A 27,177-nucleotide genomic window follows, 5' to 3' on the forward strand; every position below is an offset into this window, starting at 1 on the left:
CCTGGCCCTCCTCTCTCTTCCCTTCCTGGGTCACTAACTCTTCGGAGGGAAATATTCTTTTCAAAATAGGTAACTGAAAGGGATTGCCCCCGGGGTGGGGAGGTAACCACATGGGCTCGCCAGAGTCACCAGGACTAAGCATTGCAGATCTCCGGGGGGACGCTGCCCCCCCCCACATTCCTGGCAGCAGGTTTGGGGGGCCTCCAGTTTTCCGGGGCCCTCACCCAGCCCCCGCCAAGACGTTGCCTTCCGGGAGAGCCCCCGTCACAAAGATCCAGGGGCTCTTACCACCCATTGGAGAGAAGCCACCGAGCCAGGAACTGGGCTCCTGTGGGGACACCTGGCCCAGGCAGGCATCAGAGGCCACTCTGAACCACGGATAGAGGCGGCATCTGCCACAGGTCCGCTGAGACACTGGGGGAGATGCTCTGTGGGAGCCCTGAGCTAACGTGGCCCGGAAGTGCCTGGGGACCTTTGACCTCAGCTTGCAAAGGACAAGCTTCAATCCTCCTGCGGGTGCTTGGTGAGAAGTTTCAAAAGCTTTGCTGCCAGAAAAAAAAAAAAAAAAGGAAAAATAAAGCTTTGCTGCCTTATCAATCAGCAAACCGGCTTGTCCTTGTGACGTGACCGTGACAAAAGGCTCCTGGCGTGGGGCGGGGGGGGGGTGGCAACCTTTACCGCCGGGGGTGGGGGGATGCTGAGAGGGAGTGCTGGTGAGGCCAATGGCGCAGGAACAGAGCCTGGACAGAAAGCAGGCCCTGGGCTCGCCTCCCCCTGAGTAGCCCCTGACCTGGTAGGAGCCCCTCGGGTGAGAGCCGCAGGGAGTTCAGGTCCAGTGGGAAAACTTCCGTGGCCGTATAGGTTCCAAAGACTTGAAGACTTGTGTCTACCCCCTGCCTGGGTGGGCCACCGGGCTGGGCTAGGCTGAGTCCGGGGGGCCATTCGTCCTGCACAGTTCGTTCTCGCACACAGTACCCAGAAAGCCATCTCACACAGCCACAGGGAGGCCCAGGGGTGCAGGATGTCCCGTCGAGTCTGTGAGGGGAGCCTGCGCGGGTTACGTCAACTGTAACTACATTTACGTGAGTGGCCACCACGCGCTAGCTTGGCCGCCCCCGGGCGCCCTGGCGGATGAGTGACAGAGGGGGCCGGTGTCTTGGTGGGTGGGAAGCACATGGAGAGGAGCCCTGGGCTGCCTCCGTCTCTCGAGCCTTCCCCGGGGGGCACCGGCAGCACCGGGACGGGCCGCCCTCCCAAGGTGGGCAGAGGAAGCCGAGCGGAAAGAACCAGCCCGCGTTGCCAAAGAGACGCATGAACTTTAATCACTCTGGACAAGCAGGGCAGGGGCGGAAGTCAGGCTGGGGGGGCGGCTGGGAGAGCGCCAGCCTCGACGGCACCTGCTCAGGTCCCGCTGCCAGCCCCCAGCCATGTAGCCATGGGTCCGTTGGCTATGAGTGAGCACCAGAAACCACCACTGGGGCCACCTCTGCCCCGGGGTCTGTGTAAGCACCAATGGGCGGAGGCCATCTCCCTCTGGAGAGAGGTTCAGGCCACCCGGGATGGGGGAGGGGAAGGCTGGACGCGGCCATGCCGGCCCACCCTGGGAGGGGGAGAAAGGACAGAAGGCCTGATGTCCCCTTACTTGACCTTGGCCTCTCCCGGTGCCTGTCTTGGCTTCATGGCTCAGAGGAGCCTCCCCCTGATTGACCCGGAATGTTGGCCGCTTCAGTTCCCTAGACCTGCTGAGGGGTCCAAAGCCCGGCCCACTCCCCGGTGGCATTTGTAAAGGCGGCATCGGGCCAGAGGAGGCGCTGCTGGGCAGGAGACGCCCACCAGGGCTTTAGCACCTTAACCAAGCCTGGAAAGCCAGGGACGCTGGGCTGGCGAGAGAGGCCAAGGAGGGTCAGCGAGCACCTGGGAGCCAGGCACCTTCGGGAGGGTGGGCTGGGAGGGGCAAGAGAACAGAGGAAGGGGAGCCCCAGAGGGATGCGAGAATGGGAGGATGTTGGGAAGAGAATGTTCTGGAGGCTTCCAGAATGTTCCGAAAGTAGAAGCGTGTGAAAGTTCTAGAATCTGGTGGCTCAAGCGGGGTCCACAGCCCAGCCCCATCAGCACCACCCAGGAACGTCTTAGAAATGCAGAATCACGGGCCCCCTCCAGAATCCGAATCAGAATCTGCATTTTGGCACAGCCCCCAAAGTCATTCAGATGCACGTTCAAGTCCGGGACGTGCCGGGTTAAAAGGCTGGGAAAATTCTAGAACGTTTAGGTCAGAGGGCTTCTTAAGATAGGTCCAAGAGAGGAGAGAAAGGGGTGATGGAGGGGAGAAAAGAAGAGGAAGACCATCCAGAACGCCAGGTCCCGGGGGCCCACTTTGCGGAGGTGTAAACTGAGGCCTCGCAGGGGACGACCCTGCCCCCAGCCCACCCCCCCGGCCGGAGCGGCCCCCGCTGGAGGCGCTAGTCCTCCTCGGGCTTGATGAGGTGGCCGCTGAAGGTGATGTAGGTGTCGACATCGTCGCTGTAGACGGCGTTCTCCCGTTCGCGCTTGAAGAGCCGCACCCAGACGCGGTCCCCGGGCCCCAGGGCCAGCATCACGCTCTGACTCTGCATGATGCTGCGGTCGCTGGGCTGCGCGTACAGGATGACGGCCGCCTCCTCGTTGTGCACGACGTGCACGTACGTCTCCTTGAAGTTCCAGCTGTGCACGTTGAGGCTGAAGAAGTAGAGGCCGCGCAGGGGGGCGACAAAGTGGCCGGCGGCCAGGTCGAAGTGGCCGTCCGGGTTCACGAAGACGGTGTCAAAGAGGAGCGGCTGGAACCCCTCGCTGCTGTGCAGGGCCGTCTTGCGGCCCACGGAAAAGGCGGAGAAGCGCGTCCGGCACGGGCCCCCGGGGCTGCCCGCCTGCCCCTTGGCGCCCTTGGTGCCCTGCGGGCCGCGCTCCCCCCGGGGACCCTCCCTGCCCAGCTTCCCGGGGGTGCCCAGCAGGCCTCGGTCCCCTTTGTCACCTGTGGGGACAAGAAGGGGAAAGTCAGGGCAGGCGCCCAGGCCTGCGCCAAGGGAGTCCCTCCGTGGGTTTGCGGAAGACTCGAGAAGGAGGCCAGAGCGGGAGCCAGCGTTTACAGAGCCCCTTGGTGCATGCCAGCCCTCACCTCCCTGAATGCCCGTCTAAGGAAGATACCATGACCGTCTCCGGTCCCAGGAAGGTTGAGCGAGTCACCCAGGGTCACACAGCTCAGGGGAAGCAGGTAACGCAAGACTCAGGAGGGTCTGTCTTCCGCCTGCCTGTTCCCCTCCCCCCTACAGCGAAGGCATGGTGTGGCCCCTGGGAGGCCAGGCCCAAACCCCCAGCCAGACTGCAGTGGAGATGTGGGCTACGTGCAGGATGCGCTTTGCGTTTCTGACCCAGAGAAGGAACCCAAGAAAAGTACCTCTGCTTCCCCGAAGGGAAAAGCCCTGTGTAGGAGCCAGGCGGCCCTGGGTGGGGATTATGTCCCACGGGGGCGTTTCCCGGTCAGGGTCTTGGTTGCCTTGTCTATATCTTAAGAAGGATCACGTCCACCTCGCAGGGGTGCTCCTGGGCCCTCAACAAAATGTCCTAGGGGCGGTGCGCCACAGCCCACACTCGCGAGGTGGGATGGCCCACCCAGCGAGGCTCAGCCCATCCCTGCCTGCCCTGGGGTCCGGCAGCGTCTAACCTGGTCCTCGGGCACGCACGCCTCTGCCCAGCCTTTGTTCCAGGCCGACCCTGAACTCAGGAGACGCAGGTGACCGCCTGTGTCTCCAGGTACCTGACCCCACATATTTGATGATCGCACCATCAGCCCCTCCCCTTGGAGAGACCCGCACGGCCCTGTGGTTTCCCAAGGTCTCCTAGGACCGTGGCCACACCCGTGGGAAGAGGGGAGGAGGGCCCAGCCCCTGGGAGGAGAGGCCTGGAGAGAAACGGGGACAAAGGGGTCCGCAGCGCTCTGGCTCCACGGCCTCCACGGAGAACGGTCTCATCACGTGCCCAGCACTTTACAGCTTATGGAGCACCTCTTTGCCCCGAGGGAGGAGGGGGTGAAGGGTGGTTTTAGGAGGGGGTCTCCTTCTCCGTTTTACAAGTGAGGCAGCAAGCCAGGGAGGGAGAGCCGAGCCTGACCCACAGGGCAGAGGTGCCCAGCAGCCGGGGCTGGGACCTGGGAGCCCTGACGCCAGCCAGGAGCCTTGCACCGCGGCCAAGGGTCCACCCCCCCCCCCCGCCCCCCACCCGCAACTAAGTCTGGCCCGGGCGTGTCCTCCTCGACTCAGGGTTTTCGGAGGGCCACGTGGAGGAAGGGAGGCGTCCTCACCCATGAGATCTCAGGGCCGGAGGGTCTCAGAGGCCAGCCGAGCCCTGGCCCTCCGGAGACCTCGGGCCAGACCCTGGCTCTGCTCCTGACAGCTGTGTGCTCCTAGCACAGCTCCTCCCCTCTCAGGGGCTCAGTTTCCCCATCTGCAAAGTGGGGGGGGGGGAGGAATGACAAAGTTCCGAGCTCTTGGGGTGGTTGTCAGCGCAGGCAGAGGTGACAGGGGTCTAGGGCCTGGCCCCAGCCCAGCTGCCCGCAGGCCCCAGCAGCAGAAGCCTCTTCCTGATTTTAGAGGACAGGGAGCCAGCTCCGACCTGGACAGCCCCAGGGGCTGCCCACTGGTCTCCCTGCTTCCACCCTGGTCCCCTGCTGGCTATTCGCCGTGCGACACTAGAGGGATCCATTTGAAACCCAAGTGGGATCAGCTCCCTCCGCTTGAGCCCCCCCCCCGCTCCCCATCTCACTCAGAGGGGAAGCCCAAGTCTGATCGGGTCCTTGCTTCGCCTCCAACTTCAGCTCCTCCTTTTGTCCCCTGCCCCTGAAACACACCAGACCCACTCCTGCCCCAGGGCTTTTGCACCTGCTGTTCACCTTGGCCCACTCTTCCCCAGATATCCACATGGCTTCTCCCTCACCTTCTCATTGAAACTATACTGACCACCCCCATTTAATATGCAACCTACCCCCCCTTTACCTGCACTCCTGATGTCCCTTGCCCTGCTCTACTCACCACTGCCATAGCATTTTTCACCATCCAACATTCTGTCTCCCTAACGCGGTAATATATTTATTGCTCACTGTCTGCCTCCCCGACTAGAACGGGAGCTCCGTGGCAGTGGGCTTCCCTGTCTGGTTTGTTCACGCTCCGTCCTCAGAATCCAGAACAGTCCTGGCACATAGCAGGTGCTCAATAAACGTGTGAATGAAAGAAAGGGTCTCGGACAGCCTTCCGTCCTGGTGTTTCCTGCTCCCTCCACCTCACTGACCCCAGCCCGGGAAGAGACCCCCCCCAGGCCCTCCCCATCCCCAAGCGGACCCGTCTAGCCTGAGCCACGTGTGGGCACTCACCCTTCAGGATGGTGATGTTAATGTAGGGCCTGACCTCAGGCAGCACATACGGGAGGGCAGATGGAGAGGCTGAGGACACATCTGCTTCGTCGGCGGGGGTCAGGGAGTCCTCAGGGTCACAGCACCGGCGACAGTACCCAGGGGGACTGGAGGCCACAGCTTCCCCAGAGGTGGGCTCCTGGGTGGGGACCCCAAGCACCAAGAGAGGGAACAGAAGCACCGCGCAGAGGAGGCCCAGGGCAGCTATCCCCATGGCGACCTGGAGCAAGGAAGGAGGGGCAGGGACTCTATTTAACTTAACATCTACACCGCGCCGATGCCCGGCCTGGAGGCTGCCCGCTCAGCGTCCGCCCACCTGACATAACTCGGGGAGGGAGCGATCGTGCCCCCACTTAACGGACGAGAAGACTGAGACCCACACAGAGAAGCAACTTCTCCAAGGTCACGAAGAGACTGGCGGCGATGCACGGCCCGCAGGCCGAGGCCCCAGAAACCCAGGGCCTGGGAGGGAAACCCCTCTAGGGAGCCACCGGCCAGGAACAGACAAGGGTCCCTGGAGGCCTCTGCTGAGGAGGGTGAGGAAGATGTCCCAGCCACCCAAGAGTCATCACCCGTGAAATGCTGTTTCTGCCCCCCCCCGACCCGCCTCCCCGGGGCTTGTTTTCTTGTCGCCCACTCCTCCGTGTCCGGCGAGCACATGCCCCCGGCAGCACGAGGAAGGTCGGTGGACCCTTGGGACAAACACAAAAGATTCTGCAGGCTTGTTCCCCGGGAGGGGGCACGCGTGGCTGAGCCCACGGTCTGGCACAGGGGCACCGTGGTCCGGCCAAAGGGGCCAGGAAAGTTCATTTACTCTAGCAGCCAGGCAGCGACATCCGTCAGAGAAAATGCACGGGGCTGTGCCCCATGATGCTGCCCTTGTACCTTTGAGATACAATTGCCTGGGTGCCAGGCAAAAGGAGGTGACTCTCTGGCCGGACGCGTTAGAGACAAATACAGAGAAGACGTCATTTTGGGAGGAATGCGGCACTGAGGGCGCGTGGCTTGGCAAGGGCTGGCTGTCAGCCCACCTTCCCTCTCAGCACCTTTGCACCGTCAACAACCCGCGCCACCTCACACAGAAGCCCTGCAGGGAGGGCTCCGGAGTTAATTCATTGGACGGCGGTTGCGTCAGTCATCACAGATCTGCCAATCCGCTGCCAAGGGGGTAAATTGGAATTAAGGAGCAGGGTGAGGAGGTCCGGAACATTCAAAAGGCTCAGAGAAGCCCAAGGGGCTATGAAGACCGGTCTCTGGCCTTGGCCAAGAGACGATCCAGGGTTCCAGGAGAGGGGCAGGAAGTGGCCGGGACAGCAGACACCGGGGACAGGCGGGTGGGCAGGAAGCCAGGCAGAGAGAGCCTTTGAGGTGATAGCGGTGTTTGGGGGCTGGCACCTTATCGCAGGATCAGAAACTCAGCTCTTGAAACCAGATTGGCTTTGACACTTCTGGCGTTTCTTTGTTTATTTCCTCTTCGTTCTACTTTAACATTTAGTACGATTCAAAAATATTTTTTTGTGTGGTTAATACGTGCAGAGAAGGTAAAATTATTATTTTTAAATGCTACTCTGTCTCCACTGAGCACTGAGGTAAGAGAGAGGTTTTAAAAGAGCAGCTCTGGGGGCTGGGGGGCAGCAGTGAGTGCGGGGGGAGGGAGGGGGGGGCAGGCAGTCCCCAGAGACACCACCCCTCTCCTTAGAGGTGACCATTCCCAAGCTCCACCTGCTCTGGCTTCCTGGTTCTGCTCAATCAGGCAGATCAGTTTCTCAGAGATCAGCCTAATCTCTGTCCAAGATTATCACCCTCATCTTGTATTTGTAAATGTCACATCCCAGTGATTTTTGAGAAGCGCAAAAACCCCCTCTTCCCCCCCCCCCCCCCCGCCCCGGTCATAGAGAGAGACGTGACTTTCTGGGGACAGGGGAGGCCTCGGGGTTGGACCTGAGATCCCGGGAGAGTTTACAAGTTGTGCGACCTCCGGGCTAGCGGCTTAACCTCTCTGGGCTTCCCACTCCTTGACACGTAAAAGCAGAAGAAACCACCACCCGCCTCCCAGGTTGTTTGGAAGGATCCAAAGGCACGGAAAGTGCCAGACTTGTAAAGGACTCTGACAAAAAGAAGGAAAAGACAGCAGAGGGAAGACCGTTAATAACATTGCAATAACACCGAACGGTGACTATGCTAATCGCGGTGAGCACTGAGTAATGTACAGAATTGCCAAATGACTGGGATGTAGTCATCTGCGCCTGAAACTGACACTGCATGTCAATTACCCTTCCATAATAAGCAAATAAAATAAAACAACGTGTTCCTTCTGCAACCGACAAGACGTCTTCCCAGGGCCTGCACAGGACGGGACGAGCAGAGTCTCTCCCAGAGGACTGGCACGATCGGGGATCTTTCTGTGGGCCCCGGGCCAGCCGGGAGTCAAAAGCTCGGAGACACAGAGAACTGTAACCTGGGAAGCAGGAAGCAGGAAGCAAGGCAGCCTTGAACTAGAGTATTAATAACCACAGCCGTGATCATTGACTGGCCCTGGGGGAGGGTGCCTGGCAGGGATCAAGGGTGAGGGACCGTGTTGTGGTTGGGGGGGGGGGGGGCGGGGGTGATCGGGGGTCCCTGCTGCCTCCACTCAGGAGCTGGGAGCTCTCTGGGGAAGGAGGGAGCCGGGCCTGCAGAGTTGAGCCGGTGAGTGTCCAGGCAGGGGCAGCCCTTCTGGGGGTGAGGGGTGCTGAGATCTCAGTCAGCCAGAGAATGAGCGAGAGGGGCTGGCCAGGGTCAGAGGGAGACAGCAGAACCCAAGATGTGCCTAGGAAGACAGGGGGGGAGGAAGGGAATTCTGGGCTCTGACCCCAGCCTCCTGGGCCCTGCTGGAGGGAGTTACAGGACCTTTCATCACTCACCCTGTGTCCAGCGGCCTCCACAGCGGCTCACAGACCCCCAGCCTCTGGGCAGCCTCTGGCTCCTTGGCCCATGTCTGCCTCTTGCTGGCCCGGACCCCCAGGCCAAGCAAGCAAGCAAGCTGAAGAGGGAGGGATGAAGGGAGGGAGGGAGGCGGAGGGAAGGCGGAGGGAGCGGGCTGAGCTGGCTTCCCACTTCCCCTCCTCCCCGCCTGCTCCTCTCCAGCTTCTGGGATCCGCGTGGAGATAAAGGGAGCCTAGGGAGCTGGGGATTTCCTTCGCTTAACTCTTTGGCGATCCAGTGGGGTCTGGTTTGATTCAGAGGCCCGATAGAGCTGGAGCCGGAAGGGGCCTGAGTGAGGCCCCCTGATGTGCAGGCTGGAAAATCAAGGCCAGGGAAGGGACGGGGCAGGAGCACCCCCCCCCCAAGTTGCTCAGGAAGGGGGAGGCAGCGCTAGAATCTGGGGTGGGCCTGGGCTTGGTGGGGGAGGGGGGCCGCGGAATATTTGCAAAGGCTGTAGCCTCTGGGGTCAGAGAACCCGCCAAAGGCAGGCTCAGATGTCCCTCACCCTCCAGCACCCTCTGATTCTGCATTTGTTGAGGACTTACTGCCTGGGCTGGACCTCATCTTTGCAGGGTGAACACCTAAAGGTGTTCCCATTTGTTATCTCAACAACCCCCCCCCCGCCAGCCTTGGGGAACCAGAACCCCACAGAAAAGAAGGGCTCCCCACCCCCACTAGAGTCCCGTGAACACGCCTGGGCATCGCTGAGGGGCAAAGGCTGTCGTTCAGGGTCTGTGCCCTGGGAAGACGGCGGTGGTGACATTACTGCCCTCGGGAGGCACAGAAATGTAGAGACCCAAGGGTGATCGGATTTCAGTCTGGGGCTTCGGACCCCAAACCCCAGGCTCCGCTCAGCTGGGCAAGGTTGGAGGAGAGGATAGCCCCCGGGCTGTGTGTCCTTGACCGCCTCTCCTCTCTGGGCCTCCGTTTTTCTATCAGCTTGGGGGCTAATCAAACAGCAGAATATCAGGCCTGGGAGGACTCTTCGAGGTGACCTAACTCGATGACTTAATCTGACCAGCAGGGACTCTGTGACCCAGAAAAGACCCAGGGCTTTGGCTCAAGGTCACAGCCAAACTGGAGTCCAAGCTGGAATGAGGGTCAGACTCGCCCAGCTTCTAGCCTTGTGCTTTCACTTCCCAAGCCCACGTGGAGCCCTCCCCCACCCCGCCAGGTCTATTTTGGGGTACAAGGGGGCCCCATAGGAAGCAGACTGAAGGACTATGGCCGCTGAGAAAACTCCAAGTCCACGTTGGCCATGCCCTCTCCGTGGCCCTGCCCCAGGCAGCATTCCCAGGGCACTGAGCCAAGGCTACAGAGGGAGGGAGCCAAGGGGAGCCACCCTCCCCACCCTCCCCCAGCTGCTGCCACCAGAAAAGGGCTGAGTCAGCAGCACCAGAGGGGGAGACAGCTCCTGGCTGTCTCTGAGCCCTCTGTCTTAGGAAAGGGGGAAGGGAAGGGAAGACGGACCCGACGGGATGGGAAGCTCAGCTCGGGGACACAGGAATAGTTTATCCTCTCCTGTGCCCGCACTGTACTCCGTGCAGCCCCCCTGACAAAGGCTGCTCATCCCCTTTAACAGATGAGAAGGTCGGGGGCCAGGAAAGGGACTGGGCTTGCCAGGTTCTAAGGCCGGCTCCTTTGGCCCCCAGCCAGGCCGATGCCCCAGAAAAAAAAAGCCCCTCTTTTATTCTGTCCAGAACAGCTGGAGGCAGGGCAGACAAGACAGCAAGACTCAGATGTATTATACTTCAATATTTTTCCTCTCGCTCTCTCCCTAAAATGCCTAAAATGCCTTCATCGATGCAGCATCCCCGGGTCTCCCAGCCATTCGGAGGATCTCCCCAGCTGGCCAGATAGCTTAGAGACAGAGTTCCAGCTCTGGGGCAGAGAAAAGCGTTAGGTCTCCGCTCCTCCTAGCTGCGTGACCTTGGGCACGCTTCCCTACATCTGAGCCCGGGAGTCCCTGGGCCAGAGGGACACGACAAGGCCGAGGGCGTCTGAACGGCTTGTGGGACACCCAGTGGGGTACCCTGTGTGGGCCACCCATCAGTGCTTCTCCATGGTTACACCGTGAATATGGCAAGGGCATGAGCCCATTCTCATGCACACCCGAGTCAGAAGCCCTGGGACCCAAGAGACCGCACCCAAGAGAAGCTGGCTTGGGATACCTCTCGTCACTCTGCGACAACCCCCATCAGCAAGGGTGTAACCCCAAGGCAGAAAGCCAAAACCTTCGTCGCCAAGGCCAGAAACCCAGGGCAGAGCTGTGTGTTCCCCAACCACCCTCTTCTCCCCCTGCTTACAAAAGATGGCTTTTATTCCCTACCTGGCTCTGTCCTAAGGGGTTTTTTTTTTTACGCATATTAACTCATCGAATCCCTCGGCAAATCTCTGAGTATTATCCCCATTTTTCAGATGAGGAACATGAGGCACAGACTCACTCTCAGAACCAAGCTCCTAGCCACGCCTAGGTTATTGCCCAGGATTGGGGAACAGGTATAAAAATAGTGACATTCGGTATAAAAATAGTGACATTCGGTCAGTGCTTACAAAGCGCCAGGAACCATCTTGTAATTTAAATAATAAGATGTGTGCCTCTCAAAAATGAGATAGAACACATGATTCCTGGAGTCAGCTTTGCAAACTGCGAATGACAAGTCACCGATCTGACCGCTCAAGGTCAGTAACCAATTAAGAAACTAAACAAAGGAGACCGGGAGCGCCGCCTGCCGAGCAGGGCCAGCGTGCCAGGTAGCTTGTGTGTGTCCCATCCCACCCGCGGCTTGTGACGCTCCCCACGCGTCCCGCCCCCTTCTTCAGGAGATAATGGGGTAGAGGAGGGGCGAGGAAGATGAAGGGCCCACTGCGACGCGCTAAGGGGTGGCCCTGGACCCCATGCACTTTTCCCAAACCCCATTCTCCACAAAGCGGACGGAGGGTCCAAGGGGACCCTCCCTCTCCCCAGCAGTTCGTCCAGCTTCCCCCCTGCGCGGTGACCCCCAGACTTGGTTGTACCGAGCCCTTCCACTGGCTGGTCCTGGGGGAACGTCCACCTCTGGACTCAGTTTCCGTCCTGGACTCGCCGATCCCAAGGGTGTTAATCCGAGTTGGGCGCGTTTAATCCCATTTTAACCGAAGGGGAAACTGAACGCCCAAGAGGCCCCGCGAAGGAAAGGGCCCGCAGGTCTCAGGACGCCTGCCCGTCGCCCGCCCCCCTGCCCCGCCACCCAAGAACCCCGTTCGGTAACTGTTAGAGGGGGAAACTGAGGCTAAAGGAAACAGGTGCAGCAACGGTTCCCTCCCCACGGGGCGGCTGGCGGCAGAACGGGGATGAGGAGCACGCCAAGGCGCTGGGAGGGAATCCAGCAGCCAACCTTGGCCTCCTCTGGGTAGAAGTGGGGGTGGGGGCGACTCCCCGACCCAGGCCCACCCGCTTCGGCCTCGAGCACTGGGAAAAGCCTGCCACCCGGCCGCGGGCACGCTCGCGACACCCTCGGCACGGCCCAGGGCTCGGCCAAACCGGCCCCCACCGCGCCACCGCCGACCGGCTGCGGAGCCTCAGGGCCACTCTGCAGCGGCCTCGGGGCCTCCACCCGGGAAGCCCAACCCCAGGCGGCAGGGAGGAGCCACCGCGGCGCCAGGGAGGGGACTTGGCAGTCTAGGGCCCAGCGGCGTCCAGCGGGCGCGAGCCAGGCCGGACAGAGCCGACTCTCGCCGACCGCTGCTGAGGACAACCGAGCAAGAGCCGAGTCCGGCCGGGCCTTAGCGGGTGCGGCCGAACACAGACGAGTCTGAAAAAGTGGGTCCGAGCCGAAGAGAGCCGAGTCCAGCCGAGCGGAGCCGCGACCAGGCGGAGGTGCCGCGGCGCCCCCTGCCGGACACAGCGCACAGCGCTGGCCTGGGCCGGAGCCCGTGGCGCAGCCCTCGGGTCCTGCGACAGTCCTGTGAGATGCGGGTAGGAGCCCGTTTTACGGATGAGGACACCGAGGCTCGAAGCCAGCCCGGAGTCCCGCAGCGCTAAGACGTGGTGGCGGCTGGGGTCGGAGCCCGATGGTGTGGCTGACGGCTCAGCTGACTGCCACCCGCATGAACAGGCATTGACGGTTCGCTTCGTTCTCTGTGTAACCGCTGCCATTTGATGGCCCGAGAGGAGAAACCCGCCCTGAGGAGCAGAGGGAAGGCGACGACCCCTCCTTACAGATGGAGAAACCGGGTCTGGGCCGTGTTGACCAAGTGCGGCAGCCGGCCACCAGTTCCCGTGTGCAAATATTGACACCTTTTCTGGCAATTAAAGCAGACAGCAGGCCCGAGAGGCCGCATACCACCCTGGGCCTCTTCCCCCCTCCCCCCATCCTCCCCATTCCTGCTGTCCTCCCCCCTCCCCCATCCTCCCCACTCCCCCCTCGTCCTCCCCACTTCTACGGTCCTCCCCACTTCCCCTTCCTCCCCACTCCCCCCGCCTCATCCTCCCCACTCCCCCCGCCTCATCCTCCCCACTCCCCCCACCCTCCCCACTCCATCATCCTCCCCACCCCCCCATCCTCCCCACTTCCCCCAGGTCCTCCTCATTCCCCCCATCCTCCCCACTCCCCCCAGGTCCTCTCCCCTCCCCCATCCTCCCCATTCCCCCCAGGTCCCATTCACTCCTCCCCCTCGTCCTCCCCACTCCCCCCATCCTCCCCACTCTCCCGTTCTCCCCACTCCCCTCCAGTCCTCCCCACTCCCCCCATCCTCCCCACTCCCCTCCAGTCCTCCCCACCCCCCCATCCTCCCCACTCCCCTCCAGCCTCCCCACTCCCCCTGGTCCCCCCCAACTCCCCTCCCCTGGTCCTCCCCACTCCCTTTCGTCCTCCCCACCCCTCTTCAGTCCTCCCCACTCCCCCCAGGTCCTCCCCACTCCCCCTGTCCTCCCCACTCCCCCCCCCCACCCCCGGTAGCAAACCAACCATAGCAGACAAGGGCTCCTGGCTGCCTACTGACCGTGTTCCCGGGGTTGTGTGACCCAGGACTATGTTCCCGGGATGTGTGAACCGGGAGGTGTCCGGAACCCTGCAGATGCCAGGTGTGGCCTGGGCATTGTCTTTGAGCCTGTGAAAAAGCGAGGGCTGGCTTTGCCCTCTGCACGCGCGCGCGCGCACACACACACCATGTGCACAACTGCGTCCCCTTCACTCACCCTTGTGTGCACACCCCAGTGACCTGCCAGCCAGGCCTGTGCTGAGGCCGCAGGGCTCACCGGAGTGGGGGCTGAGCCTCTAGGAGGCGACGGAGGTCCCCTGTGGGGCCCAGGCTGGCCTCTTGCCTGTCGGGTCTTCCCTGAGGGCATCACCTGACTACCCAGGGGCCACCCGCGGCCTCGGGGCCCTCTCTCCACCGCCAGCTTTGCTCCTGCCACCCTGTCCCCCGTTTTCACAATTGTTAAAAACTAGAGACACTGGACTGGGGGACTGGGGACTCAGAAAACAGGGCTCTTGGTCCCTGCTTCTGGAGCCGTGACCCTGAGCAAGTCGCATGAGCATCCCAGGCCTCACCGTCCTCAGCTGGGAATGGGTATCGGAGCCGTTCTGGGTACCTGGGCCTCCTTCCCTGCGCCATCGACTCTAGGTTCCTCTTTCGGCTCAGCTGGGCCCTAACGCCTCCCGGGGAGAAGACGTCCACCCTCCACCGGCAGAGGGACTCTTGCTTCTGTTAAAGCACTTCCCATGTCAACACAGCACCTAACGCATCAGGCACGAGTCTAAACTGTGTACAAATATTAACTCATTTAAACCCCCTAACGGTAGAGAAATCTGCCCTCCCTCCCCCGATCTCAGAGCGGAGGAAACAGAGGCACAGGAAGGTTAAGTTAAGCGGTTCAGGGCCCAACAGCTAGGGAAGGGAGGAGCCGGGACTCGAACCCAGGCAGCTCCAGAGTCCGCGTGCTTAAGAACTGGCTTCTTTCTCTCTCATCTCTGCTGTGACTTCCTTTGCTCCTGAAAGACGGACCTTGCGCTTCTCTGCCTTCAGCCTTTTGTAGCTGACAGTTGCCTAATAAACGCTCACTGAATGAAAGAGCGAACGGGTCGGCGCCACGGTTCCACACACACACACACACACACACACGCGCGCGCGCGCGCCCCCGGAGATCCCGGAGAAGAGGGACGATTATCTCTGTCTCGCAGGTGGGGATCTGTTAGCCCGTGCGCTGGGGCCGCCGTAACCGAGGGCCCCAAACTAGGTGGCTTCCAACAGAAATTAATTTTCTCCCGGTTCGGGAGTCTGGAAGTCTGAAATCAAAGAGTCAGCATGGTTGTTTCCTTCTGAGGGCTCTGAGGGCCTCTCGCCCAGCCTCTGGTAGCGGGCTGGCAACCTTTGCTATTCCGTGGCTTGTAGAAGCATCACCGGGCATTCTTCCTGTGCCCCTGTCGGTCCAGATCTCCCCTTCCATTAAGAACACCAGTCACTGTAGGATTGGGGGGAGGGGCCGCCCCCCACCCCGGCATGACCTCATCTTAACTCCTTGCATCTGAAAGGAACTTACTTCCAAATAAGGTTGCATCCAGAGGCCCTGTCTGACACCACTTCTGTCCCTCAGTTGGGCCTGACCCCCCCCCCCCCTCCACCTCTCTTCCTTTTATTCCCTGCAGCTCTCCAGCCTCAGGGCCTTAGCACACCAGGTTCCCTCTGCTCCAGGCTCAGCCCCCCCCCCCACGGCCGGCCCCGCCCCCCCCACGCTCCCCCCCCTCCCCCACCAGATAGTGATTCGTGCGCTTCTGTGGTTCCGACAAAGAGCACGGAGACTGTGCGTCTTCCTCCCCCGTGCCTTCAGGCCAGCCTGCCAGCGGTGTCACTGAGAACGTCACCAGGGCCCGCCAGTGACACGGGGCACTGCAAGGCGTTGGCAGGACTGTGACGTCGCGCTACTCCGGGGGAATGCCCCTCACACCCCAGCCTGGGGTTCTTTGTGTTTAGAGTCCTGTGGAGCCCAGCCGTCACCTCCCCATGGGACAGTGACCTCCATCTTCCCCACCCCTTGTAGGCGAGGACACCTGCAGCCTTGGGCCCTCGGCTCCCCCTACTCCAGGCCCTGCAGACTCCCAGATCCTCACCGCCGATGCCAATGCCAATGCCGATGCATGAAGTCCGGGTCCAGAGCCTGATGGCCATGGGCTGTTGCCTGGCAACCGCCTCTGAGAGAGAAGTTGAAGGTAAGGCCCTGGCTCTGAGCAACTTGACCGCCTGGAGAGGAGGAATCAGGCAGGGAGGGCCATCACCACTCTATCCTTCCTGCTCAGGCTCACAACCCCAGGTCTCTCCTCACCCTGTGGCCCCCGCCTTTCCAATAACCCACAGATTCCAGGCCCAAACCCCTACACAAGCTCCTTCCAGCGCCCCCCCCCCCCGCCCCGGCCCTCCCCACATTTATTCAGGGTCCCTTCGTGGCACAAATGCAAAGGAGGCTAGAGTCCCGCTGTGAAAATTGCCCCCCTGCAGCTTGAGAAATGGGATCTCCCTATTCGTTCATTTATTCCAAGTATTCATATGTACACGACCCCGGGAACACAGCCCATGCCCGGAGAGACACGGCTGGTGTGGCACACACACACACACACACACACCCATCCATGCACACCAGTCTAGACGCACAGCACCTGGCAGAGGAATTGGCCCAGGTCACGGCTCTTGTCGGGGGTCACTGTCTTTATTGACAAGAACTAGGGGGAGGAGTCGCACAGGATTTCCCTAAAGGGCCTTCCAGCTGCCCTTGGAGAAGAGGCGCACCTGTCCCAGGGCTCAGGAAGGCGGGGCCGGCCAGGGAATGCCGAGAGGCCGGGCCCTTCTTCCCTCAGACCCCCAGATCCTCATCAGGGGAATCCCAGACTGGGGGCCGGGCCTCCAGCGCCAACACACGTACGAAGTCTGTTTCGGTGACCTCCTGAGGGGGCCGCGTTCCCCCAGCCCTGCCTGTCTTTGGCCTCTGACTCTCCGGAGCCTTTCTCCTGTCTTGGGCCCCGCAGTATTCTTACCTCCGAGAGCCAGAGCCAGAGAGGCCGCTGGCGGAAGGAGCAGGTGTTGGCGAAGCCTGGCATGGCATGGGGGTCGTTTCCACTTTATAACGTGGCGCGCCCACCCCCACCCCCACCCTTCGCGCTGTGCTTGGCGGCTTGCCCAGCATGACTCATTTTCTTCCCCAGATCTGAGCAGGTAGGCAAGCCGGGACAACCTCCGTTTTATGCTGGAGACACTGAGGCCCAGAGAGGTCAAGGCTAGGCAGGATCCTGAGGTGGGTTGGAGACCTAGGTCTCCCCACATTGTGGTTTCGCGTACTTTCCCTGAGGAGCCCCCTGCCCTCCGCGGGGGGCGGGGGAGGGAGGATTGAGGGATTTAGCCTGAGTACCACCCTCCCCAGGGCCAGCCTCACTGTGGCTCTAAACGGTTATCTCCGGAAGAGAGTCCTTGCATGGCGGCCCCTCCCTGTGGTCCCTGTCCAAGCCCCGCTGGCTTGTCTTCCCTGGGCCTCCTCAAACTGTAGCCCCAGAGAATGAGGGGCTTCCATCAAGACACGGCCCCTCCTAACCAGCACAGACAGGCCCTCCGGGCAGCCAGCGCTGTGCCTTCCAGACCATTTGCTTTCCCGTCCTCACTGCATCGTTTTCTTGAGATTGATCAGGCCCGGCATCCACAGCCTGCCTTCGGGGACGCTGCACCTGAGCCCGGCCCAGAGGGGCCAAGGATCGCTCCAAGGTCACGGAGCAGATCTGTCCTCCACCCACCTCCTCCTCCTTCCCTCCCTTCTCTCTCCTCCTCTCCCTCCTTCTCTCCACCTCGCTGTTGAGACGCTGCGCTTCCCTGCCAGTCTGCCTGGCCCGGATCCTGCCTTGGTCTCCGCGAGGGGAGGAACGCCAGGGGGTAGCTGCTAAGGGGAGGCTCCTGGAGCCCGCAGACGCCCAGAGACACCCCCACTCCAGCCACGGGACGCAGAGTGAGCCGCTTTGGGGATTGGTCAGCTGCCCTCAACGGAGCTGAGCCAGGCTTTAGGTGGCCTAAATGTATGCAGTGTGGGGTCCCTCTTTATGAAAAAGAATACAAAATTACAAGTACAAAATAAGATACAGGGCCTTGGAAGGGCCCAAGGGGTAAGGGGCCCCGAAGCTGAACTGCCTGACTGTCCTGCAAAATCCCGGACAATTCTGTCCAGGAGCACGGGAGCCCCAGCGCTGGCCGCCTGGGCCGAGAGGGCCTGGAGGCTCCTGGGTTGTTCAGCAAGGGAGGCCTAAGGCCCAGAGAGAAGAGCCCGCCCAGGCCTTGCAGCGAGTGGGGGAGAGCTGATGTGGGGCCTGAGCAGTGTGTACCCCTCCCTGCACTGGGTAAGACTTTCTTCTATTTGGGGTCCCAGGCCCTCTCCTGGGAGCCTGACTCTGAGCCCCGGGCGATCCAGACCTCGGTCCGTCCCTCCGAGGGCCAAGATCCGGGCCCATCTGCCAGGATGCTCTGTCTTTGAGGGGGAAGGCCGGTGCGCAGCTCTCCGGGCCCCACGCAGGCAGGTCGGCCCGCGGCAATGCCCCTCCGGACTTCTCGTCCAGCAGAGCCGGGCCAGGCTCAGTCCTCCCATCCCTGAGTCACAGAAGAGAACACCAGGCGCAGGGAAGGAAAGTGACCTACGCGAGGGTCACACCGCGAGTCTCAGCAGCCACAGGATGGGAGCCCAGGCCGCCACACATCCCGTCACGGGGCCCCGGGCACCGTGGGTGGCCTGCCCGAGGCGTCCCCACAGCTTCGGCCCCGTGCTTGGACCACGCTGGCCTCCCCGCGGGCCCCTACAGACAGCTGGCGTGCAGTGCGCCCGGCTTGCCCCCGGCTGTGGGCTCTCGGGGCAGGAACTGCCTCTGCTTGCTGGCCGTGCCGCTGGGCGGCCGCTCCTGCCCGCCGGTGCCAGGCCGTGCGATGAGGCTGACCCGGCCGTTCATCTCCTTCCCCTGCCCCCGCCCCCCTGCCGCCTCCTCACCGTCCTCCTCCCCCTCGTCCTCCCCGGTCTTCTCCGGAGGAGGCCCGGCAGAAGGCTCCTGACTGCGCACGCGGCGGGAAGGCCGCAGCAGGACCCTGCGGAAGCCCTGCTTGAAGCGGTAGGAGAGGAAGCCGTAGAGGATGGGGTTGGCACAGCTGTTGGCATAGGGCAGCGCCACCACCAGGAAATAGAGGCCGAAGAAGGCGGGCTCCTCGGGCAGCGGGCGCACCACGTTGACGATGTTGAGCACGTAGAAGGGCATCCAGCAGAGGACGAAGAGCGCCACGACGGCCACCACCATGCGCGTGACCCTGCGCTCCGAGTGCCGCCGCCGCTGGCACGAGGGCGCCCGCACCCGCCGCCCGGCCGAGCGCACCTTGACCACGATGAGCAGGTAGCAGAGGCAGATGACCAGCAGCGGCCCGAAGAAGCCGAGCGCAGCCGTGTAGATGATGAAGCCCGCGCGCCAGGCGGCCGCCGGCTCGGGCCACTGCATGTGGCAGGTGCTCATGCCGTGGGGCACACCCGAGAAGACCACCACGGGCAGCACCACCACGGCCGAGGCCACCCAGACGGCCACGCTCACCGTGCGGGCCACGGGCGCCGTGCGCCAGCGGGCGGAGCAGGCGGGACGGACCACGGCAAGGTAGCGATCCACGCTCATGACCGTGAGGCAGAAGATGCTGGTGAACTGGTTGATGGCGTCCACGGCCATGACCAGGCGGCACATGAGGGAGCCGAAGGGCCAGTAGGACAGGGCGTTCTGGGCCGCCAGGAAGGGCAGCCCCAGCATGAAGAGCTCGTCGGCCAGCGCCAGGTTGAGGATGTAGACGTTGGTGACCGACGGGCTGGCCGTGTGCCGCAGGACCACGTAGATGACCAGCGAGTTGCCCAGCAGGCCCACCACGCACACCACCAGGTAGACCAGAGGGATCAGGACACCGCTGACGGCCAGCCCCGCCACGCTCGGGGCCGCGGACACGTTCCCCAGGGCGACATCCGGGGGCCAGGCCGAGGAGGCGTTCCCAGGCTCCCAGGCGGTGGGGGCCGATGAAGGAAAACCAGGGGTGTCCATGGCCGAGGGGGGGGTGGTGGCGGTCAGCGGGCAGCTATTGGCCTGGAGGGGGAAGGACACGGCCGGGTCACGATGGGTGATGGCGGTCCCTCCACCGCCCCTCCCCCCGTCACTCCGAACTTGGAGACGCGGAGAGCGCCCGCCCGGCCAGAGCCGGACAGGCCCCAGCCATTTTACTCTGCACGGGCCGCCAAGGCATCCCCGCTTGTCAGACGAGGACACTGAGTCTCAGAGAGGTGACGTCTGTCACATGGCCAGGGTGTGGCCGGGGACGCGGGCTTGCCTGGCTGCAAAGGGTGGGGGGCCTGCGCTGGCCTGTGCCTCGCAGGGTCCCCTTCCCCTTGGCACCCGTGCCCCTGTGGGTCCTCCACAGGTGTCTAACGGTGGAGTGAACGGATCAGTCCACTGGCCCATGACAACACAGGCCCTTCCTTCTAGACCAGAGTTTATCGGCCGTCTTTGACGCCAGCGGATTTTACATTGCGACTCAGCGAGGTCCTACTGTTTCCGAAAGCAACACTGGCCCTTTCTACACAGGATGCCTCGGCTGGCAGAAGCCCAAGCCCAAGGGCATCACCCCCTGCGATAGACCGAACGTGTCCCCCTCTCCCAAATTCACCTGTTGAAACCCTCCCCCGCCAGTAACGGTCTTAGGAGGCGTGGCCTTTGGGGCGTGAGTAGGTCTTCGGGGTGGAGCCCTCATGAATGGGGTCTGGGCCATAAAAGACCCCAGAGGGCCCCTCACTCCTTCTGCCCTGTGAGGACACGGCAAGGAGAGGACTAACCGCGAACCAAGAAGCAGGTGTCGCCAGACACGGAATCTGCCAGCACCTTGATCTTGCTTTTCCAGCCTCCAGAACTGGGAGAAGTAAATGTGGTTCGTAAGCCCGTTGTAGTCTGTTATAGCAGCCAGAATGGACCGAGACAGCCACCCACAGGTCTCAGCCCTCACATTGGAAAAACAGTGCTGGGGGTGGGGGGGGGGGGGCGCCTGGGTGGCTCCGTCGGTTGAGCGTCCGACATTCGGCTCAGGTCATGATCTCGCGGTTCGTGAGTTCGAGCCCCGCGTCGGGCTCTGTGCCGGCAGCTCGGAGCCGGGAGCCTGCTTCAGATTCTGTGCCCCCCTGTCTCTCTCTCTGCCTTTCTCTCTCTCTCCTTCTCTCTCTCCAAAATAAATAAACATTAAACAAAATGAAAAAAAAAACGGTGCTGTCTATCCCGGGTCTTTAACCTTGAACCTGGGTGTCTCTATGAACTTCAGAGGATCCGTGAGCCCCCCAAAACTCTGGCGAAAGTTCATGCATCTACGTCTTGTCTGGGCAGAGCCCAGAGCTTGTATCAGATTCCTCAGATTTTGAATGGAGTTAGGAACCACAGGCACAGTGATGTCCCCTGTCCTGGAACCGGAGTGTTCGGGGGCCCCCCCAAGCCTAGCCCGTCCCACTGCGCTCCCACAGAGGCCCTGCCTGGGATGGCCAGCTGTGAACCTGGACGGGGGGGGGGGGTGGGCGTGTGTGGCCCCTTCTCCCCCCACGGTGAAAAATTCACACCGGAAAGGAGGTACAAGAACAGCCACACCTCTCTGCACCGGTGGGGCAGGTTTCCCAGGGAAGAGAAGGTTCCAGACGGGTCCTGAATCATGAATGAGAGTCTGCCCAGCGACACGGTGGGCACCATGCAGCATGCCCGTTCACTAAGGTTAGTACCTTTCTTATCGTGCCTCCCGTGTGTTGCAAGGAGCTAGACTCTTCCCGGCTTCCCCGCTAGACTGACTCTCCCTAAGTGCGGAGACCCTCTCACTCTGCTTTGAAGCGTCTCCTCGTCCCTCATACAGCACAGGCTCTGCATCAGTGTTGGAGGCATCGGATGAATCAGAGGAACCCGGAGTGGACAATTCTTAATGCAAAGAGGGTGGGAATTGGAATTGCTGACAGTGGAAATTCAAGATCCGCTAGGAAAGGCCGCCCACCTCGGAACTTGCTAGCCTACCTCTGGCTCTCAGGAGGCCCAGGTGGAGGCCAAGGCTCCCCACCCCTTCTTCCTAATGACCTCCCCCCACCATCCCTTGGCTCCTGCCTGTCCCTACAGAAAACCCTGAGAGAGAAGGAAAGCCTCTGATATCCCCCTTCTGACCCAACACTGTGCCCGGATCCTTCCAGTGCCACCTGCATTGCCCTATCTGGACTCTATTTTTAAGATGCAAAGCTTGTGGGGGCGCCTGGGTGGCTCAGTCGGTTGAGCGTCCGACTTCGGCTCCGGCCATGATCCGACGGTTCATGAATTCGAACCCTGCGTCGGGCTCTGTGCGGACGGCTCGGAGCCTGGAGCCTGCCTCTGGCTCTGTGTCTCCCTCTCTCTCTGCCCTTCCCCCACTCGCACTCTGTCTCTCTCTCTCTCTCTCTCAAAAATAAATAAACATTAAAAAAAAAAAGATGCAAAGCTTCTGGAAAAAGGAAGCACCCTAACTAGGAACAAACGTCTCGGTTTCTAAAGTCTCTCTGAGCACAAGGCCGGGCACTGCCTAGAATAGCAAAGAACCCCTTGACCTTGGTTGCTCCTGATGATGCCCCAGGCTGGTTGGGCTCAGAGCACCCCCCCATGCTCCTCCAACCCCAGGGGGTGCCCCATCATCACCCCGGGACCCCATCAGCTCTCCTGACTCTGGGACGGCGGCATTAAGGGAGGGGCTATCTGGACACTGGGCTCATAGGATCCTAACAGCGCTTCCGGCTCCTTGTCACTGACCCCAGCTGCCAGGTTCCAGGCGAAGCTAGTGAAATGCAGCATCCTAGGGGTCTGATGGGGGAAGGACGAGTGTTGTCCCCACCATTGGACACATTAGCCCCGGTCACACAGCTAAGAAGGGGCAGACCTGGGAGGACCCTTAAGATCATCCTCCCCCCCTCCACCCCCCCCCAACACACGCACGTGTGTCCATTTCACAGGCTGGCAGACTGAGGCTGGGCCTTGGGGAGGCACCCAGCCTGCATCCCACTCTCCCACCAACCTATTTAGAGCTTCCCTCGCTGTTCTTCGGGCTCTTGAACTCTTAGGATCGTGGGCTCAAACCCCTGGAATCGTAAGATCCTAAAACCAGAATTTTAGTTTCTTAGGCCTGAGTTGTAGAGTCACAGATTTTTAGATTCCGCGCCCTTGAGTCCGAATGTCAGAATTCCTGAATGCCAGAATCGGCCCTTGTTCAACCTGGCAACGTGGAATCTGAGACCTTGGAGTTCTGGCTTCCTCAGCCCCGGAGCCCTGCGTCACCCATCCATCCACCTTGCCGCCCTGCGCACATTCTCTTTACAGCATCCCCATGGGGCAGCCAATCACAGCCCGGGGCTGCAGGAGGCAGGAAAGCGCCAGGCTCCTGAGACAGCCTGGGAGCTGGGCAAACCTAATTTCCAGGCTGCAGGGACAGATGCCCCCAGGGGAGCCTGGAGGTGAGCCCTGAGGACACCCCCCTCCCACCTCCTTCTCGGGCGCGCGCGCGCACACACACACACACACACGCACACACGGGCGTGCGCGGCCGGCCAGGCTCTGTCTTTGTACCCGGGGGGTGCAATAGCCCCTCCTAGAGCCCCTGCCCTCCCTGGAAGACTCCCTGCCTCCACCCTCCATCTGGGCCCATCTTCCCTGTCAAAGTTTAAGAGGCTGGGTGCCAGGAACAGGAAAATTACAGCTTTCTGCCCCTACAATTTAGGTGCCTCCTTTTCTTTAAGGAGCTGGGATCCTGTGCATGATCTGGTTCATCCTCAGGGAGGAGGGACTTTTCCTCCCTGTCTGGTTTATCTTTGGCACAAGCTCGCCTGAAAGCCGGGGGCGGACTCCTCACAGGACTGCTCTGGGAGGGCGGGGACAGAGGCCCAGAGAGGGCGAGGGGCTGCTCCGAGCCACACAGCAATTCAGGAGGGCCCCTCAGAGATGCCAGTACCCCCATCACCTTCCATTCGCCTGCCCCCCTCCGCTTACCCGCAGGCTCTGGGTCGCAGGGACCTTGAGTTATTTGTTTCTTCAGCCCCAGCCCCTGACACAGCACCGAGCGCTGGGAAACGTGAACAGACGGAGCAGTTGAGCAGCCAGAGCTCCGAGCAAAGTGGGGGCATTGCTCCTGGGCACAGACCCACATCGTGAAATCCTCACCAAGCCCAGGAGGGAGGATTTTTAAAGGGGAGCACGTTGAGGCTCAGGGAAGGTCAGTAATTTGCACAAGTTCGCCTAGCTGGTGAGCGGAAGACGGGAACTAAAGCCCAGTTTGGTCTACTCCTGAATCACCAGTGCCTTCTGGCCCTGCTGGCTTCCCTGAAGGCCCCGGGCTGAGAGGAACCAAGAGCCAGGACGGCCTTGAATGCCGCAGGCTGATGCCCTTGGCCGACTGCCTTCTGCCCGTCCTCTGCAACACTGGGCCTTCCCCCAAAAGACCCGGACTGTGCTGATCACGGCCGACTCACTCACTCATCCCATTCCAGGCCCGGGGCCCGACCCCCAGGAACAAGCCCCGCAGGCCCCGGGTTGGGGGCTTGGTCTCTGCCACAGAATGATGGCACCAGGCTACTGTGTGAACTTGGGCAGGTCACTGCCTAGCTCCGGGCCTCAGTTTCCTCCCGTTCAAACGAAGACAGGTAGACGTACCTCCCGGGCTTGTTGTAAAGATTAAATGGGAGCGTGCCGTGAGCACAGCGCCCGGCGTGGAGGGGGAGCTCAGAGAAGCTGGCACGTGAGCCAAGGAGGCCAACCGACATGATGCATCTGCTTTCTCCAGCTCTGACACTCGGCTGTTGTGCGATCCCAGTATTCTAGAATCATGGCACGAGAGTCCGAGATTAACCTGCCCCCACCCTCTGCAGCCCACCAGGAGGGCACGGGAAGGCCTCCTTCCTCCCTGGGCCTTCCCACCATCTCCCAGCCCCCAGCCCCCAGCCTCTCAAGTTCACCCTGGGCAGAGGGTGGGCCCCGGCACCCCACCCTCTGGGACCCCACCCATGCCCCAGCCTCCTTACCTGCCCATGGGGTGAGGGCTCCCCTGCTTGCCGCCAGGCTGGTTATCATCCTGCTGCCCCCCTCCCTGCCCAGTCCCCAAGCTCCCAGAGCACCCTTAGCCGGGGTCCCCACGCGGTGCCCACTTCTACAGGGCTTACGGCCCGATCCCCCTCCTAGGCCCGCGGCGGCCACAGCTGCCCACAGAGCCTCTCCCATCTGGTCTGCGGCCCTGACTTCCCACGGGTGCCTTGTGCGTCACCCCCCCCCCCCATCTCCAGGACACGTCCTGGAGGAGGGGGCGGGTAGGGGCACAGGGGGGGTTCTGCGGGCAGGAGCGCAGGGTGGGGGTGGACGGAGAAGCAAAGGGGAGCAGGGACTGTGGGAAGCCAATAGGAATAGAGGGGAAAGGGGGGTCGGTCGGAGGTGGAGAGAGAGGGAGAGGGAGAAGACAGTGAGTGGGTGGAAAGCCAGAATGAGGGAGAGTGATGTGAAATGCGTGGCAGGGAGGAGAGAAGGGGCGAGAGGAGATGCGGAGAGAGGCAGGGATGGAGAGCAAGGAAGGAGGAAGGAGAAGGAGGGGGTGGCAGGCAGAGTGACAGAGAAGGATTGTGCCACAGATGGTGACACGGAGAGCCGGGGAAGGAGGGGGCAGGAGTGGGGGGTGCGGGAGGGGCCGGAGAGCAGGTGCGGGAGAGGGGAGGGGCGGCAGGTTAGGAGAGGAGGCTGGGGCGGCGGTGGGGGGGGTGGGGCACAGACCCTGTTACCGGGGAGATTTGGCCACCCACGCTGGCCTTGGCTCCCGCAGAGGGGAGGAGAGAGGAGCGTGGTGCCCAGGGGAGCTGGACGTCCCCCAGGCCACTGTGGCACATGTCCCCCCGGGGACGACAGCTGGTTCCCGATCCCAGGCAGGTGAGGGGTTGGGCAGTGCTGCGAGGGCTGGCAGCGCGAGGGAGCACTGCGGTGGGAGTCCACAGTCCTGGCCACCGGCTGGACACCAGCCAGAGGAAAGCCAGGTGGGGGCAGCCGTCCTGAGACCGACTGAGTCCGGAGGGCCCAGGGCAGGCTGACAGGGTTAAACAATACATATTTCAGGCTTTGGGGGCGGGGGGGTCAAGGGCAAAATGAAAGCTATTATACAGGAGAAAACAAATGCCCACGCCGGTTTCTGGAGCCCCCGGCCCCCTGATGCTGTCCTTGCACTTGCCGTGGGTCCTGGGCAAGCCCCTCCTTCCAGCCTCAGCCTCTCGTCTGTCTGGCCAAGTTCCCGAGGAGTAGATGGGCTCTAGGAAGCTCCCGGAGGTGAGGAAGGGGTCTCCCTGCCCTGCTCGGGGCCCTCGCCTGGCTTCCCATCACCCCCAGAATTAAGCCCACCCTCCGGAGCCCTCCAGACTTTACACCGCCCTAGTCTTTCCTCCCCCTGCCTCCCCCCTCCGGCTCTTCCTCTGCCCATTTCCTGCCTGCCTGTGCTCCAGACACACCCAGTCTCTTCCATTCATTCATTCATTCATTCCTTCACTCATTCATTGGCTCTGACCAGCGAGCTCAGAAGGCCTCTGTGAGACAGTGAGAGGGATACAGCACCATCTAGGGAAGAAGGCTCCAGTGGGGAGCAGGGCCCTGCCGGGGTGCTCAGGTGGAGACAAGCTTGTGCGTTCGGGTGACCAGGAGGAGAGCAGGGTGGCTGGAGAGGAGGGAGGCAGGGGGAGGCCTCCGAGGCCAGACCACGCAGGGCCTTGGCTCAGTCTGGGTGGCTTGGGGGCTTCACAGGTGGGAGCAGAGGAGTCTCTTGACCTAATTTATGTTCTTCAAAGGCTCACCAGTCAGGCACCGGTGACGGCGCTGGTGTTCCTCAGGGCCTTTGCACAGGCTGTGCCCGCACCCCACCCGTAAGTGTGAGATGAAGTCCTCCCGGAGCCGCCCCAGGCCTGGATCGGCGAGGCCTCTCCTCTAGGCTTCCCGGAGACCCCAGCCTCACCGTGTCCCCAGGCCTGGAAGCGCCTAGCACGCAGTAAGTGTTTGCCACATGTTTACCGAAGACAAGAAGATAGATGGAGGCCGAGCGGGCGGTGGGGGTGGGGGTGGAGGATGGGAGACTATAATCTGCTGGAGGCCGAGTGGTGGTGACGGGTCCCAGGCGCCAGGCTGCGGGCAGGGGTGGCCTCGGTGGGACACCGAGGGGCCTTCCCCGAGCAGAAGTGACCCAGGGATCCCAGGGACCCAGATCTGCCTCTGCGGGGAGGGCAGGGCAGAAAGAGGAAGTGCAACTCCACACCCGTGAGCTCTGGGAAGCTAGGGATGCTGTGTCGGAGCCATGAGGTGGCTGCACCTTGCCTGGCACGGAGGTCCTGGGACATGAGAGTCTCTAGCCTCAGGCCCCCATCTGGTCCCTCGGTGCTGTCATGCCCGCCTGGAATCCTGGCGGGGCTGCCCCGAGCGCCTGCCGAAAGAGGACAATGCTATGTGTCCCCCATCAGACCCTGACCTCCTCAGAACCAGGGCCGTGTCTCCACCCTCAGACTAGAGGGCTCCCTGAGACCAGGGGCTGTGCCTCTACCATCAGACCGGTGGTTTTCCAGAGAGGCTGGGGCCCAGGCTCCTCCCATTCCTGGCAGCCAGGAGCGTGCTGTCCCCTCCCTCCTCTCCCCCACAATGCCAACGCCAGAGTTGACCACAGTGTAGGGTGGAGGCCTCGGCTACTGACGCTGAGGTCCGTCCTTCAAACAAGATGAA

The 27,177-nt window shown here is 61.9% G+C and overlaps 2 protein-coding genes and 1 long non-coding RNA gene across 5 annotated transcripts; 1 reads left to right on the forward strand and 2 right to left on the reverse strand.

The window, feature by feature from the left end:
- Positions 1–1,296: 1,296 nt before the first annotated feature.
- C1QTNF6 (C1q and TNF related 6) lies at positions 1,297–8,762 on the reverse strand. Its single transcript, XM_003989237.6, has 3 exons — positions 8,341–8,762; positions 5,399–5,657; positions 1,297–3,007 (listed from the first exon to the last, which is right to left on the reverse strand). Exons 2-3 carry the CDS (start codon positions 5,649–5,651, stop codon positions 2,460–2,462), a joined length of 801 nt encoding a protein of 266 aa, XP_003989286.4. The 5' UTR covers positions 5,652–5,657; positions 8,341–8,762; the 3' UTR covers positions 1,297–2,459.
- Positions 8,068–27,177, forward strand: LOC123386735. Its single transcript, XR_006601100.1, has 3 exons — positions 8,068–8,125; positions 15,423–15,591; positions 26,259–27,177. It is a non-coding gene; the product is annotated as an uncharacterized LOC123386735 (long non-coding RNA).
- SSTR3 (somatostatin receptor 3) lies at positions 16,070–25,124 on the reverse strand. 3 transcript variants are annotated; one of them, XM_019835519.3, is made up of 4 exons: positions 24,468–25,124; positions 24,100–24,263; positions 22,472–22,551; positions 16,070–19,506 (listed from the first exon to the last, which is right to left on the reverse strand). In XM_019835519.3, exon 4 carries the CDS (start codon positions 19,462–19,464, stop codon positions 18,202–18,204), a length of 1,263 nt encoding a protein of 420 aa, XP_019691078.2. In that variant the 5' UTR covers positions 19,465–19,506; positions 22,472–22,551; positions 24,100–24,263; positions 24,468–25,124; the 3' UTR covers positions 16,070–18,201. The 3 variants fall into 3 exon arrangements, with proteins under 3 accessions (XP_019691078.2, XP_019691077.2, XP_019691082.2); XM_019835518.3 differs by lacking the exon at positions 22,472–22,551 and having other exon boundaries at positions 24,468–25,122; XM_019835523.3 differs by lacking the exons at positions 22,472–22,551; positions 24,100–24,263 and having other exon boundaries at positions 24,468–25,122.

This window comes from Felis catus, chromosome B4, assembly GCF_018350175.1.
Source record: "Felis catus isolate Fca126 chromosome B4, F.catus_Fca126_mat1.0, whole genome shotgun sequence".
Taxonomy (NCBI): domain Eukaryota; kingdom Metazoa; phylum Chordata; class Mammalia; order Carnivora; family Felidae; genus Felis; species Felis catus.